Source organism: Haematobia irritans, chromosome 4, assembly GCF_050003625.1.
Source record: "Haematobia irritans isolate KBUSLIRL chromosome 4, ASM5000362v1, whole genome shotgun sequence".
NCBI lineage: Eukaryota > Metazoa > Arthropoda > Insecta > Diptera > Muscidae > Haematobia > Haematobia irritans.
The window spans coordinates 120,394,630-120,410,327 of NC_134400.1; the positions used below are offsets into that span (position 1 = coordinate 120,394,630).

A 15,698-nucleotide genomic window follows, 5' to 3' on the forward strand; every position below is an offset into this window, starting at 1 on the left:
TCGTGAAGTCAAAGATTTCTTTTCTTTAAAATACGAATGCAAATTTTGCTTAGCATAGAAGACGAATTTCTCTAATATAAAGTTTTTTTCCTCGTCCAAACTTTTCAATGAAGTCGTATTGTCCTTATAATTAAGCGATTTTACTTAAAAATGGGTATCATAAGAAGAAGGAAAAAAATGTTGGTCTAAAGTCAACTTGACTTTAAGAATTCAGAAAAATTCTTTAATATTAATGATTAATTGTCTTTAAATTTTGTTGTCTTTTTGCATCTTCACTACAAAGCAAAAAATCGTTCAAAAATAGGGCATGATTTTCAACACTTCATTCTAAAGATGTTTTTACTTGAAACATAGCATAATATCTGTTGGAAAATAAAGTTGTTGTTAACTCGCTTTTAAATGACTTTGATATAATATGAAGGAAACAAGCTGAAAAACGAAAAATTAAAATTTACCTCCTAAGAGCAAGTAAACAAAAAATTTTCAGTAAATTTAAAAGAGAATTGTGTTTTAAAAGTATCCTTATTTGTATTGTCCGCTTCTTTGGCTCGGAAACAATACCAACATTTTTAAAGTAAAGATAAAATCTTTGGAACCGCACATGTTTTTTAGTTCAGTGTCAAAAATAAATTAAAAAAATAGCTTAACCTTCATAGCATTCAAGGTTGAATACTTGCGTTTATATATCCCATTCTTTATAACTCGCACTTACTGTACCATACACAGAAAAAGTCAGTTAGTTCTAAAATTAATTTATCTTTATTGCAAAACATTTAATATGTTTCAGGTTACTTTTAAAATTTTATTAGAAAATTTCCCCAGCCCAACAAATGTTTCTTTATTCCAAGTACGTCTCAAAAATTTTATTAACTAAGTGTCAGTGAAATTTCAATAACAAATAAGTTGAACGTTACCTCAATAATCAGAAGAATTTTTTCTTACACTTCAAAAAAATAATACACTCAAAAAAAGTTTACTTGAATTGAAAGTATTTTGATATTGCTTCCGAGCCAAAGATGCAGCTTATTTAAAATAAAAGGAGTTATATTTTTAATGCAAAGATTATAAAATTTCCTTCAAGAATTTTATTTTAAATTTGTCCTCAATATTGTGTATATTGTGTGACCTAAAATTTAGTTTGCATAATCTTTCATATTAGGTCAATATTTTTTTCAGTGTTAGTTTTCCCATGAAATAGTTTCATTTTTTCTGTGCCGCAAAATTCAGTTGGTACCGAATGTTTTAAAATATAATTTATGTATGTATATGCCTGCCAACCTCTAGCTCCCATGGAGTTTTGGGAGTTATCAATGATAGCAACAAAAAAATGTGATGCATTTTTTGCAATCCTGTGTCAATCATAAATTAAGAATCAGCTTAACCTTCATAGCATCGAAGGTTAAATACTTGCATTTATCTATCCCATTTCTTCTTAGAAGCGAATGCTAGAAGGAATGGGACTTGATACCAAAAGAAATCAGTTGATATCGAGTGTTTTAAATATCACTTATACCTATACCTGCCTCCTTCTAGCTCCCGCGGAGCATTACGAGTTGTCTATTGTATCAACGATAAACTACTATATGCATTTTTGTTTAACATAACGGTTAAAAATATTTGAGTTTTGCAAGACGATTTCATTCTAGTTTACTAAAGAGATCGATGTGTAAGCAACGCGGAAATTTTAAAAAGTTAAGTATTGAGTAACAAACAACAGTGAAATAAACAGTAAAAAAAAGGTAAAGTTTATCAAAATATTTAAAAAATGCACAAAAGGACAATAAAAAGAAAAATTAAATGTGAAAAAGAAAATATATTAAGAAAAATTAGAAAAACAGTAAGAAGCAGAATTTTACCTAACATAACTGAATGTGACACAAATAAAAAAGACAATGTAATGAGCATGGGAGAGTTACAAAGTGATGATTTTAAATGTACGGAAGAAGTAACAATAAAAAGAAAAATTGAATTTGAAAAAGAAAAAATATTGGAAATAATTAAGAAATCAGTGGAAAATAAAGACAAAACTAATGTGATTGAATGTACTATAAATGACGAAGAAAATGTGATGTTCAAGGGAGATGTTCGAAATTCAGAAGATTTTGAGCACACGGAAGATGTTCCATCGTTAAAAGAAAAATTAATTAAGTGGTACCAAAAAGTTTATCCATCCAGGGATAGTATGGATGAATTGCTGAAAATATTGAATGATTCAAACCTTGATGTTCCGAGAAGTCTAAAAGGCCTTCTAAAGCAAAATTGCAAAAACATAACAATCAGAACTGTAGCTCCTGGCAGTTATCACCACATTGGTATTGCGAAACAATTAAGTAAAGTTCCCGTCGACTTAATAAAAGACAAAAAGGAATTGATTTTGGACATAGGTGTAGACGGTTTGCCATTATATAAGAGTTCAAATAACTCACTATTGCCCATTATGGCCAAAATTGGGAACATACAATGTGTCCAGGTTTTTTTGGTAGGCTGTTTTGTTGGAGTTAACAAACCATGTGATGTAAATACGTATCTCCATGATTTTATTCAAGAAATGAAGACCATAAGTCAGAATGGATTAGTTCTTCATGGTAAGCAATTATCGCTAAGAATAAGGCACTTTATATGTGACACTCCAGCACGAGCATTTATTTGCAGTGTAATAGGTCACAATTCGTTAATTGGTTGCATGAAATGCTACCAAACTGGAAAAACGATAAAAAAATACCACAGTATTTTCGGCACAATCATCACAGTTGAGGACCGATGAAGACTTTTTTAATAGAAAACAACCTGAATTTCACAAGGGCAGATATAAGAGTGAACACAGCGCCCTAGAAATGTTTGGTATAAAAAATGATTTCCCAATTTCCCCTGGACCCTATGCACCTCATAGACCTGGGAATAACAAAAAAAATGTTGAATTTTTTAGTTAACAATAAAACAAAAACCAAAGCCACCACAGATTTTAAAAGTACATTGACTCAGCGTCTCCTTTGCCTAAGTCAATATATTCCAAAAGAATTTCAACGAAAACCAAGATCGATTGAAGATATTTCAAGATGGAAGGCGACAGAATTTAAAAATTTCGTATTATACTATGGTCCCATCGTCTTAAAAGTCATAGTAGACGACGATTTTTTTATGAAATCCTTCTCCTACATACAGGATATCGATTGCTGATGTCACCAAGACATTTTCATAAAAATAAAGGTGCTGCTTCAGTACTATTTCAAACTTTCGTGGAAAATTTTAAAAACATATTTGGAGAATGCAGTCTTACGTTTAACGTACATAATTTATTGCACATAATAGATGATATGCAAGAGATTGAAGACATATCACAAATTTCGGCATACGGATATGAAAATTTTCTTCAGGAATTAAAAAGAAAAATTAAAAAACCCAACAAAATTCTGGAACAAATAAGGAATAAATTCATAGAAGCGCCTCTAAAAATAATAACCAAAAATACTAAACTACATAAATGTTCCAAAAATACAATAATATGTTTGGAGATGAATAATTTCAATTTAACCAAGAAGAAACCAAACAATTATTGCTGTATAAAGCCATTTATACCAATCATGATTGTAGACTTTTCTGAGGAAAATGGAGGAGTATTGAGGGGGTTAAGATTTCAAAATCTCCAAAATTTTTGAAGGCCCCATGCCGTCATCCTCGTTGGGTATTTTTGTGGGAGATATGGGTGTCGGGGAGCCCGAAACTTTTAAAATAGAAATGATTTATTCGAAATTAATTGTAATTCCATATGAACAGTCATATATTCTAATTCCCATGCTACATACCTGCAATTAATTTTTGTAACTATAACTCAACAGGAAAAACGGCTTGGAATCATTTAAATAATAAAATGGGAGAAAAAAACCAGAAGTTAAAGTTAGGCGATAAAATAAAAGGTATGAAAACTTTATTAAAAACGAAATATATTCACCCAGAAAAAAGTGCCTTCGAAACTAAAGGAAAAATTTTTCATCAATATAGTTTATCCATTTTATTTCCATTAAGGTAAAATTTTGTGAGAAATAATAAAATTTACTCGTTTCAGTAAAAATATCCTATACTGTAAGCAGTTAGGAATAGTTCATTAACTAGAATAAGGCATGGAATTTTACTCATACTATTTTCTTCGCTGGGTATAAGAATTTACTACTGAACAAGAAAATGTTATTCACCGATAACAAAGCATTCGTAAAAATAAACAAAACCCGAACTAAAACCAAGTTTCCTCAAAATTAGTAAAATTTCTTATAAAATGATAATTGCGACTTCCTTTATAATAGAAAGTTTTTCATACATACGAACAACACTTGGCATAGAAAAATATTTTAGTTCATTCGTACTAAGAAGTATGCAATCCAATCAAAGCTTAAGGAAACACACTTGTTAGAATATAGGAAATTTTCCTATATTTCTATTGTCTACCTGTAATCGATACCTGTCATCGCAATCGATGTGTTTGCACGTGGGTGTAATCGATATGTTTGCGCGTGGGTTGTTTTTTTAGTTGGAATCGCGTTGTTGTGGTATACGGAAAGATTGTTAAAAAATAATATTGTAAAATAATATAATAAATAACAAATAAAATATATAAAATATTTATTATTTTAAATTAGTGAGAAAAATGTTCTTTTTTTGAAAATAAATCTATCAATGTTCGTGATGGTATATAAAGAAAGAAAACACCAGCAGAATAACAACCCTTTCATTTGTCTTCATTTTGGAATCTTCAATTATCAGGTAATATTCAGTGACGCTAACCTTTTGTAACAAAAATGGTTTATGATTTTTTATATTTGTAGGTATTGAAATTGTAAAAGGAGGACAAAATCGTTAGGCAGCAACTTATTAAAAGTGAAAAGTACAAGAAGAAGAAAAAGTGCGTTTTACAGTTGATAATATCACATGGAAATTGGAAACAGCGGAATAATAAACTAATATTTCAAGGAGATTCGATGCTGTTGATTCTTAATAAGTATATTCAATGTATTAATAAAACATGTCTTTTATTGAAGATAAAATTGCTCATATAAATAAATAAAATTGTATTTAAAAACGAAGGTAAGCAGTTCTAATTAAGAAGTAAAAGTTTTACCACAAATGTGTAAGATTTGTCCAAATGAATGAAAAAATTTCAATAAAATCATTCCATATATGAATTCAAATCAGTTAAATTTTTTCATTCTGTAGTATAGTGGTACATAAATATAGGAAAATGTTAACTAATATATGGAATGCATTATAGCTAATTTCTACGAAAATCACATCGTTCAAACAAATAAAAATGTCTTTGGCGCTATACGAAGTTCAACTTTCTTCACAATGAGTTCATTTTAACTTAAAGAAGGGGTCACTTTTTTCTGGGTGTTTATTTTATTTCTTGTTAATTTCATATTATTTCAGAATTACATGGTATTATACTAGAACTAAAAGAAACTTTTCGAGTACAAAACGATCTTTTTGCGGAAGGGATGGCGCAAATTCAAGTTCAGCATGCAGAGCTAATTAAAACCAAAAAAAATGATGACAGATACAAAAAAATATTTCCTCTTCAAAGTGTAGAAGAGTTACAAGATTTAGAAGCAAATCTTATCAACAAAGGAACTGAAGAGACTGTCCTGGAAATTGTGAAGAAAATCGTTCGTAATGGTGGACTACTAAAAAATTTAAATAATTTATTGGGCCCCGATATTATAAAAGCCTTTAACTATGACTGGTTTCAAAATAAAGAATCGTTTAAAACTTACAATAATATCAACCAAATATTCTTCAAAGCAATTGAAGAAGAAGTAGTCACTTTTGATGCATATAAAATGCAATTGAAAAAAGCATTTAAGAGAGAGAAAAATAAGATTTACAAAGAAAAATGTTTAAAAATAAAAAATAATTAGCAATTTAAATATACATTAATTTATATAAAAATAATTACAAATATAAATATAAATATAAATATAAATGTAAATATAAATGTAAATATAAATATAAATATAAATATAAAATAAGGTTTTAGTTTCTTTGTTTATGCACCCAGAAAAAAGCATGGAATTTTACTCATACTATTTTCTTCGCTGGGTATAAGAATTTACTACTGAACAAGAAAATTTTATTCACCGATAACAAAGCATTCGTAAAAATAAACAAAAACCGAACTAAAACCAAGTTTCCTCAAAATTAGTAAAATTTCTTATAAAATGATAATTGCGACTTCCTTTATAATAGAAAGTTTTTCATACATACGAACAACACTTGGCATAGAAAAATATTTTAGTTCATTCGTACTAAGAAGTATGCAATCCTTTCAAAACTTAAGGAAACACACTTGTTAGAATATAGGAAATTTTCCTATATTTCTATTGTCTACCTGTAATCGATACCTGTCATCGCAATCGATGTGTTTGCGCGTGGGTGTAATCGATATGTTTGCGCGTGGGTTGTTTTTTTAGTTGGAATCGCGTTGTTGTGGTACACGGAATAGGGATCTATAATACAAACCAATAATCGATTTTTCGACATTTCGATTATTGACTTTTAATCAAAAATCGATTTTCGATTATTTTTACCAATGAAAATTCGAATATTCGATTTTTCATAATCGATTTTCATAGAAATAATGATTCTAAAAAATATACGATTTTATGAAATCTATTTGTCTTTTTGTGAGTATTATTAACAATAGTTGTTAATAAAAGCAAAAAATTAGTTCCAGTCAAACATGTTAATTTTTAAATTTGTTTAAAAATTAAAATGTTCAACATAAAATTTTTAACATGTGCCAATCATTAATTTTTATTTCCCCAAATAATTACACTATAAATTCAAGGAAATTGAAAACACAAAGGATTCATTTCCACCAATTTGATATTTTATTTAATAAAATCAGAATTTTTATTTTTCTAGTTCAAAATTTAAACTAAATTTTTGGTGATCAAAACTAAAAATTAGTTAAAAATCTAAAATCGATTTTGCGATTATTTTTAGCTTAATAATCGATTTCGACTTTTTTAGATTTTCATGCCAAAATTCGAATAATCGATTAATCGATTTTCGATTTATAGATCCCTAACACGGAAAGATTGTTAAAAAATAATATGGTAAAATAAATAACAAATAAAATATATAAAATATTTATTATTTTAAATTAGTGAGAAAAATTTTCTTTTTTTGAAAATAAATCTATCAATGTTCGTGATGGTATGTAAAGAAAGAAAACACCAGCAGAATAACAACCCTTTCATTTGTCTTCATTTTGGAATCTTCAATTATCAGGTAATATTCAGTGACGCTAACCTTTTGTAACAAAAATGGTTTATGATTTTTTATATTTGTAGGTATTGAAATTGTAAAAGGAGGACAAAATCGTTAGGCAGCAACTTATTAAAAGTGAAAAGTACAAGAAGAAGAAAAAGTGCGTTTTACAGTTGATAATATCACATGGAAATTGGAAACAGCGGAATAATAAACTAATATTTCAAGGAGATTCGATGCTGTTGATTCTTAATAAATATATTCAATATATTAATAAAACATGTCTTTTATTGAATATAAAATTGCTTATATAAATAAATAAAATTGTATTTAAAAACGAAGGTAAGCAGTTCTAATTATGAAGTAAAAGTTTTACCACAAATGTGTAAGATTTGTCCATGTGAATGAAAAAATTTCAATAAAATCATTCCATATATGAATTCAAATCAGTTACATTTTTTCATTCTGTAGTATAGTGGTACATAAATATAGGAAAATGTTAACTAATATATGGAATGCATTATACCTAATTTCTACGAAAATCACATCGTTCAAACAAATAAAAATGTCTTTGGCGCTATACGAAGTTCAACTTTCTTCACAATGAGTTCATTTTAACTTAAAGAAGGGGTCACTTTTTTCTGGGTGTAATTAATTAATTAATTTTTGTATTCCATCCAATTAAAATATTATTTAATTATATTGGAGCACAGGTATAGAATTCCATACGTTTAGTTTAACATTTAATTTTTCCATATTCTGATTAATTTAAATAAAAATTAATTTTCGAGTATGTATAGTAATATAAATATTTAATAAAGTTTAAAATATGTATTTTTTTTAAATTTGACTATTTGACGTTGTTCTCATTATATCGCTGTTGATTGTAACTGATCAACAACATTTAACAATGCTATCGAATTTCATATGCCGCTATTAGACGTTAGAAAGCCCCTGATTATGCAATGCAGAGAATCAAGAGTAGTGAATATTTTTCGGTTTCTAAAAACTGGAGTATTGGAAGTACCATTATATTGTCGTTTCTAATAACAGACCTGTTAACACAACTCTCATGGAATGCGTAGGATAATGTGTTTATGTGTGTTACATTTACGATAGCCTTTAGCTCTGTGCAAAGCACAGCCGACCGTAGCCGAGTGGGTAGAGTGTGCGCTTATGAAGTCAATGGTCGTGAGTTCGACACCGCTTTCAGGAGAAATTTTAAAAAGGTAAGAAAATAGAAATAAATTGTAATTATAATAAAACTATGAAAACATTCATCAAGGAATAGGGAAAAATAGCATTAAAAGCAAAAACAAAAAATCTAAAAATAGATTTTTTTCCCAAGACCTTCTAAGACACCATATTTAGAAGGCCTTATTTAAGGTAATTTTTTCTCCTAATAAGATCACGCCTTATACAAGCAATATAAATTGAAGTGAGAGGGCAAGTACTTGACGCCCAATGACACCCAATGTTATTTTGAAATAGAGTTTGCATTTGTGTGGCATCACTACTGGCTCCTAAATAAGGTACGTTATAATGCCAGAAACACGACGCTTTTTCCGACTGGGATGTTAACATGTGATGTAACATAAATACATAATAACAATTTATGAGAAGTTTAACATAAGATAAAATTTAATAAGGATGCTATCGCTGTTAATGATTTTGGCTTTAATCAGCACTGCTACAACCAGGGTTGGCTTGTCGCAAACTGTAACTTTTGCGACATACGTTTACGACGGTGTAAAACGTATGTCGCAAAAGTCGTAAACCTAGTTTAGAAAACCTAATTTGGAATTAAAGAAATTGTGAATATTTTTTTATTTAATTTAGTTAAGCTCCCCGATAAAAGGTATGCAAAAATGCTTTATATTGTATTTATTCTAACTCTACTAGATTTACATCTCTCATTCACAACTTCAAACTATTCTTGGTTTTCGTGGTCCATAATGTCAATCCAAGCTTTAGTTGCATCAACGAATGACTAGCTACAATTTTTAATTAATATGGAAATTGGCTCTAATAAGCCAAATAGTGATTTTATAAAATTCTCTCTAACAGCAATTCACTTATGTAAGACTTAAGTAGTTTTCCTTCCTTCCAGTTTCTGCAGTAATTTGTGAAAGGTTGACCATGAGCGAGTACCGACTGTCAAGTTTACTGCACCATCGAGTAGTTTATAGTAATTCCAATTGAAATATCTGCATTCTCAAGTTTTTTAAACTCGTTAATAATTTTGTGAACATTCCTGACAATTGAAACTTCTTCGCATATATCATCATTCGCTGCCTATCCGAAGGGTCTAAAGTATTTGGAGTTAGCGACGTTTGCTACTTTTTCTACGTTTACCACGTGTATGTGACGTTTACAACTTTGCGACAGTCGCAAACCTTAAAAGTTTGATAAGACCATCTCTGGCTACAACCTCCCCTGTTGGCAGTTTTCAGCAGTGTCATCTTGGCGATTTTCATTGTTGATTCTACTTGAATTGGTAGGACGTCCTCTTTCCCGTTTCGGGTAGATTGGTGTTGTAACTTGTCCTTCATATGGCGTTAGTGCTGAAACGTGTAGTGTTGGGTTCTTCCAACGTTGCAACGGTATACGAACTGGACCCCTTTTTGCCTACAACAATATATGGACCATCACGGCGAGGTGTGAATTTTGATGTAATTCCATCCTTAGCCCGGCTCAATAAGTGTGTTGCTATAAGAACTTTGTTACCAATCTCTATTTTTGACTGAATTTGACGTTTCTGATCCACATGCGCTTTATTTCTATCTTGCATCTTGATTTCGTCTTCGTCGGCCATTTTAGAGTGTCTGCAAGTTTTAAAAGATGTGGTGTTATATGTGGTATGAACTTTTCTGCTGCTATATGGAAATTTAAATACGCTAACTGCTTGGAGCATAATATTCCTTTTTCTATGGTCGGTCCCCACATAAATAGAAAGCTGAGTTTTAAGATCTCGGTTTCTTCTTTCTACCGGATTCTATTCCGGATGATAAATCGGTGTAAAGGCTTGTTTTATGCCAAAACAGTATGTTAATTTCTGCATTAATGAGGAAATAAACTCCGTCCCATTATCATTAGTGTTAGTGCACAAGTTTCTGATAACCCTCTCTCAATGCAAATAACTCAACCCATATACTGCATATGTTCTCTACTATAAGGATCCATTGGTATCCTTCTGAGGTTCGAGGTAGTGGTCCAAAAATATATACGGAAATTATCTCATTTCTTTTGTTTTGTTATGTTTGCAGTAAATCAGTCGGCTTCTTATTCGAAGGTTTGTAGCGCTTGCATTGATCACAAACTTTAACATAAGACATTATATCTGCTCTCACATCAGGTCAATAAAATAAGGGTGCAATTCGATTAATGGTTTTGTCCACATCATAATGTCCCGAAGTGGGGTTTTTGTGGTATTTGTCCAAAACTTCTTTTCGGTGTGATCGTGGAATCACCAACTGGCCATTTTCGGAATTTTGTGTGCCTTGTGCTATTTTCATCATTATTTTCGAAGGAAGATATTATTTTGGATAATTCTTCATCTTCCTCTAAGCCTTTTCGGGGAAAATCAATATGGACCTCGTTACACAAGTTTCCTTTGCGCATGGCGACCTGGATAGTGTCTGCAATTGCATTTTGTTTCCCAGGCGTATAATTAAATTTCAAATTATAGCTTTGAAGTAACAAAGTCAATCTGACATGTTGGGAATTTTAACGAAAAAAGCCACTTCAGTTGTTGGTGATCCGTTGAGATGATGACTTCTGACCCTTCAATATATCCGCGGAACTTTTGAACAGCTCACACGACTGCTAAAGCTTCTCGTTCGGTAGTTTCATTCTGCAGGTATCAGAAGAAGGCTAGCATATCCGATTGGATGTTCGGTTTCCTTCTCCCCTGCAACAACGCAGACCCAATCGCATAATCTGTTATGAGAGAAAATGGTTGATTTTCTTTGACCTGTTGTAAAATTGGTGGTGAAGAAAGCATATCATTCAGAATGATTCTTCTTCCACATTGGTCCAACTCCATTTTTCGTAAGATTTGACAATGGCTTTGAAATACTGGCAAAATTTGGAATAAAACGTCTAAACCACGAACATGTTTGTAGAAAGACCATCAACTGTTTTAAATGTTTGGGTCTGGGGCGATTCATTATAGCCGGTCCAGTTTTATGCCCTCTTTCGTCAAAATGTGGCCCAAAAATTTTACTTCTGGCTTACAAAAGAAACATTTTTCTTTGTTCAGATGGAAACCAATTTTTTAGTTTTTAAGAAGAGGTCTTTTAATTGGGTAGAACTAATTGTTATATCGTCTAAGTATGCTAAAATTAGAATGTTTGGCAAACTCGAACGAAACTTGTCAATAACGCGTTTTTAATTTGTCATCTTCTGATATTTGTATCTGCAAGTAGCCAGATTTAAGATCCAAAGTGGCGAAGCCTTACCAGCATGCAACAAATCTTCCATTCGAGGCAAGGGATAAGTATTGGTAACGTAATGGACTTCAGTTTCCTTTAGTCGACGCATATCCTGACAGAGTTATCTTTTTTCGGAATGCGGAATGTGAAAAACAGGAAATTATCATGGTGACTGTGTTTCTTCAATAATTCATTTTGAGAGCATATCATCTAGTTCAACTTTAAGTTTTTTGAGAAATGCGATAAGGGGAGTTAGATATTGGGGCGTGATTACCAGTGTCAAATGCGCCGCGAAGTAGTTTTATGGCCTCTTCAAGATGATGCATAACCTTCAAATAGCAATGGTAAGCTTATTAAAGCTCTTTGGTCAGTACTATATATACTAAAATTGTGGCTATAACATCCTCTACTTTCGATGTACTATGACCACCATTAAAACGAGCGCTACATGAGCTAAAAGTGGACTTTCGTTCAGTACGAACCTGAAGATTCCCTACTAAATTTTGTAGCTGCCGTCCGGACAAATTGTAGTTCACCATAATATTCTGGTTAGGATTTGAACCTCGTTTATTAGAGCCAGATTGGACATATCGACGTGAAATACGTGAAATACTTGAAGAAAAACTTTGTTTTAAGAACCATAATCCTATATGAGTTGTAGGCCAGTTTTCATAAAATAAAACCGTTGTTTTCAAAAACTTCCTTAAAACCACGATGTAATTTTCCGCAACAACAACTACTCCTTTACACGTTTTTGTGAAGAAATCGTTCTTCCTTTTTATATTGTACAACACATATACTACCTTTGAATGTTACCGCTGAGTATGCAAAACAGCTGCAACGATGCGGTCTGATGATGTGACGATGTAAAAAAAATTCACAGAATCATCAGTACAAGCCTTAAAAATACAGGCCACAATAGACACTAGGTTTTCTTACGGCTTTGCAAATATAATGTTATATTTTTCTAAGTTTGCTTTCCGAAATGAAATAAACGTTGTTTCCGCTTTTCTTCTTGTTTATTTCCAAGCAAGTACAATTTGATTATGTACCAAGCTAAGCTCTGAGTTTCTAACATTACAGGTGTTTTGAGTCAAATTTATCACAAGAGATGCTCATGTTACTAACAAAATATCAGAATCCAAAAACAAACAATGTAATGATGAGTAGCATAGTCAAGCTACCAAAAACAAAATAAAAGCGTACAGTTATTTTAGTGAGAATAACAAGCCAACAAAATAAACATACCTCTCAATGTGAGAATAAAATTGAGATGAACAAAATTATCATTGTATATGTGAGAAAACTATAGTAATATATAATACATAATACATAAGATAAAATTGAATAATGATGCTATCGCTGTTAATGATTTTGGCTTTAATCAGCACTACTAAATAACTGTCAAATGTAGTCTCTCTCCGGCTCTCTTTTGCTGGCATTTTAGTGTAAACGAACGACTTCCAGTAAAAATTTGTAATAATTATCAAAAATGATTGGGTTCTTGAACGGAGCCATTATCTATCTACTTATTTCTATTATATTGTAATAAGACGACTGTAGAGTAGCCCGTGATTCTTTTTAATTTATTTTTATACTATTTATAACAGAAGACACTGATTGCTTTTTAGTTGACTTTTTTCTATGAGTGTATATCCCATTGATCTTAGTTCAGTATAATTATCGTTCACTTCAGCTCTTTTCCGATCAACGAACTAGTTCTCTCACTTAGTTCATTGTCGGTTAGTGACAGCGAAAAGAATGTCGAACAGCTTATGTGCAAAAAAAGAACGACATGGGCGCAAAGCAGTGTTGTCAGATTAGGGGATTTTTCCTGAGGATTTTTTCTCGTGGTTGGAGATATTTTTTCACTTTGAGGATCTGGGGATTTGGCTGGGGATAACGTCATGATTTGGGGATTTTTCTTATAGAAAGTGTAAAAGCGAAGTACAATAACTCTTATGGGCTTTGGTAGATTTTGCAAAATATTCCTCTCCAACTAAGAAGTACTTCACAAACTTTCTATAGAATTAAAATTTTGACAAAATTTTCTATATAAACAAAATTTTGACATTTGCTATAAAAATAAAATTTTTACAAAATTTGACAAAATTTTCTAAAATTTAATTTGTTGTTTTTTTTTTATTTTTATTTCAGCTTAAAACCATGCATTGACCAAACTACAAGTGTAGCTTAACCAACAGAGGAAAAGAATGTTTGTCAAATTTATTTGGGCAAAGCCCTATAGACTGCAAGATGGTTGGATGGACGCACGTTTCGGAAATACCATATTCCTCATCAGCATCCTCTACTTGCAGCAAAACTATCAACCAATTATCAGAATAAATTCAGGCAGTTCATTAAACCCAACAATGAACCACACTTAAACCTTCCGAAAAAAGGTTTTACATGATAGCCGGCTTATGCCGAAATAAATCTGTACAAACATATCTATTTTCTTTTTTTTATAGAAATAAAATTTTGACACAATTTTCTATAGAAGTAAAATTTTGACAAAACAATTCTTCTTTGGATTTTCTCCAATTTTTGCTAGAGTATTTTTGGCTAGAATAGTATAACTTTCTGAAAAAATCCGCAATTTTTATTGCAAAACATAGATTGCAACAATTGACCAGCTAACAGACATGCTGAAGTCGTTACCTATTAAAGAATTCGATATTGTAAGATTTTTCATAGAATAAAATTTACACACATACTATTGTATTGTAAATATTATGTAATAAAAATAGATAAATAAAAAACAAAATAATTATATGAATTTTCCTTAGGGATTTTTCATGGGGAAATATTTCTGTTGGGGATTTTTTGGGGAAATAATTTCGAAATTTTTGGGGATCTCTCTCAAAAAAATTTGCAACCGTGCCGCAAAGGCAAACAATTGTCCCATTGTCAAGGAAAGCAAAAATAACTAAGTGAACAAACTGATACAATGTGCTTAGTTAGGTAAACTGACATGGTGAACTGAAAAGCTCATTTCAGTGACCCACTGCACTCAAAACACATTGATCACACCAGAAAGGAGAAGTTTGGTTAATTTTAGAAAAATGAGGTTAGTTTTAGAAAAATTTAACTAAATTGTATTACAAACGCATATGTCATCGCGATTTAACAAAAATAAGTAAATATTTTGTAAAAGAAATTTCGTAATGTGAAGGAAAAAATTGGAGTTGAAAATTGCAAAAATGTGTTTAGTGCTATACGAAGTTTTTTAATTAATTTATCCAACGTACGCAAAAAATTGTTAAAGACAAGAAAACTTTGTCAAAACATAATAACTTCATGAACTAAAATAAATTTAAATTGGCTTTAGTGAAATAGAGGGTTCACTTTTTTTGAGTGTAGTTCGTTAGCGAACTACCCATTACAGAGAGTAATTAGACAGCCAACACCCAGAAAAAGTGACAGTTAAATTGAACTAATTTTGAAGAAAGTTGAACTTCGTATAGCGACTGAAGACATTTTTATATGTTTGAACAATGTGAATTTCTTAGAAATTATGAAGAATACATTCTATATATTAGTTAAACTTTTTCTATATTTATGTACCACTATACTACAAACCAGGGCTGTGGAGCCGGAGTCGGAGTCGGAGTCGGAGTCTGAAGATTTTGCTGGAGTCGGAGTCGGAGTCGTAAAAATTTTGCTCGACTCCGACTCCGGCTAAACCAAATTTTTTTGTAACTAAGCAAGTTTTTACGCAAATTAGTTTCCATTGCGTTATTCAATCGATCAATGTACAGCATGATTGTAAATGAAAATCAAGTTCCAATTACGGCTATCTTTCTATGTTTCCTAGAATGTTAGACTAGCAGATAGGCTGGATCGATCCATTTTAATGCCCATATCAATTTATTTGAAATATTTCGAACAATCGAAATTATTTTTTTTATTTTATTTTAAGGCCATATACATATGTGGAATATTGACAGAAAATTTTTTCAAAGTTGTTTTTTATAGAAAATTTTGTCAAAATCTTATTTCTAT

At 30.9% G+C, this 15,698-nt stretch overlaps 2 protein-coding genes and 2 long non-coding RNA genes across 5 annotated transcripts in view; 3 read left to right on the plus strand and 1 right to left on the minus strand.

The window, feature by feature from the left end:
* Herc4 (HECT and RLD domain containing E3 ubiquitin ligase 4) overlaps positions 1–15,698 on the minus strand; it is a 44,176-nt gene that overhangs the window by 19,894 nt on the left and 8,584 nt on the right. The window lies entirely within an intron of this gene.
* Positions 1,519–14,472, plus strand: LOC142236485 (uncharacterized). The gene is made up of 2 exons (XR_012722054.1): positions 1,519–1,739; positions 13,851–14,472. It is a non-coding gene; the product is annotated as an uncharacterized LOC142236485 (long non-coding RNA).
* Positions 1,774–5,906, plus strand: LOC142233350 (uncharacterized). Its single transcript, XM_075304247.1, has 2 exons — positions 1,774–3,914; positions 5,419–5,906. Exons 1-2 carry the CDS (start codon positions 3,869–3,871, stop codon positions 5,904–5,906), a joined length of 534 nt encoding a protein of 177 aa, XP_075160362.1. The 5' UTR covers positions 1,774–3,868.
* Positions 4,464–5,075, plus strand: LOC142236486 (uncharacterized). The gene is made up of 2 exons (XR_012722055.1): positions 4,464–4,755; positions 4,818–5,075. It is a non-coding gene; the product is annotated as an uncharacterized LOC142236486 (long non-coding RNA).

Excerpts from the sequence above, each read along its gene's own strand:
- LOC142233350 (XM_075304247.1), top strand. The coding sequence starts at position 3,869 with ATGGGAGAAAAAAACCAGAAGTTAAAGTTAGGCGATAAAATAAAAG. Across the intron at positions 3,915-5,418 it reads GTTAGGCGATAAAATAAAAG|AATTACATGGTATTATACTA; the intron begins GTATGAAAACTT and ends ATATTATTTCAG.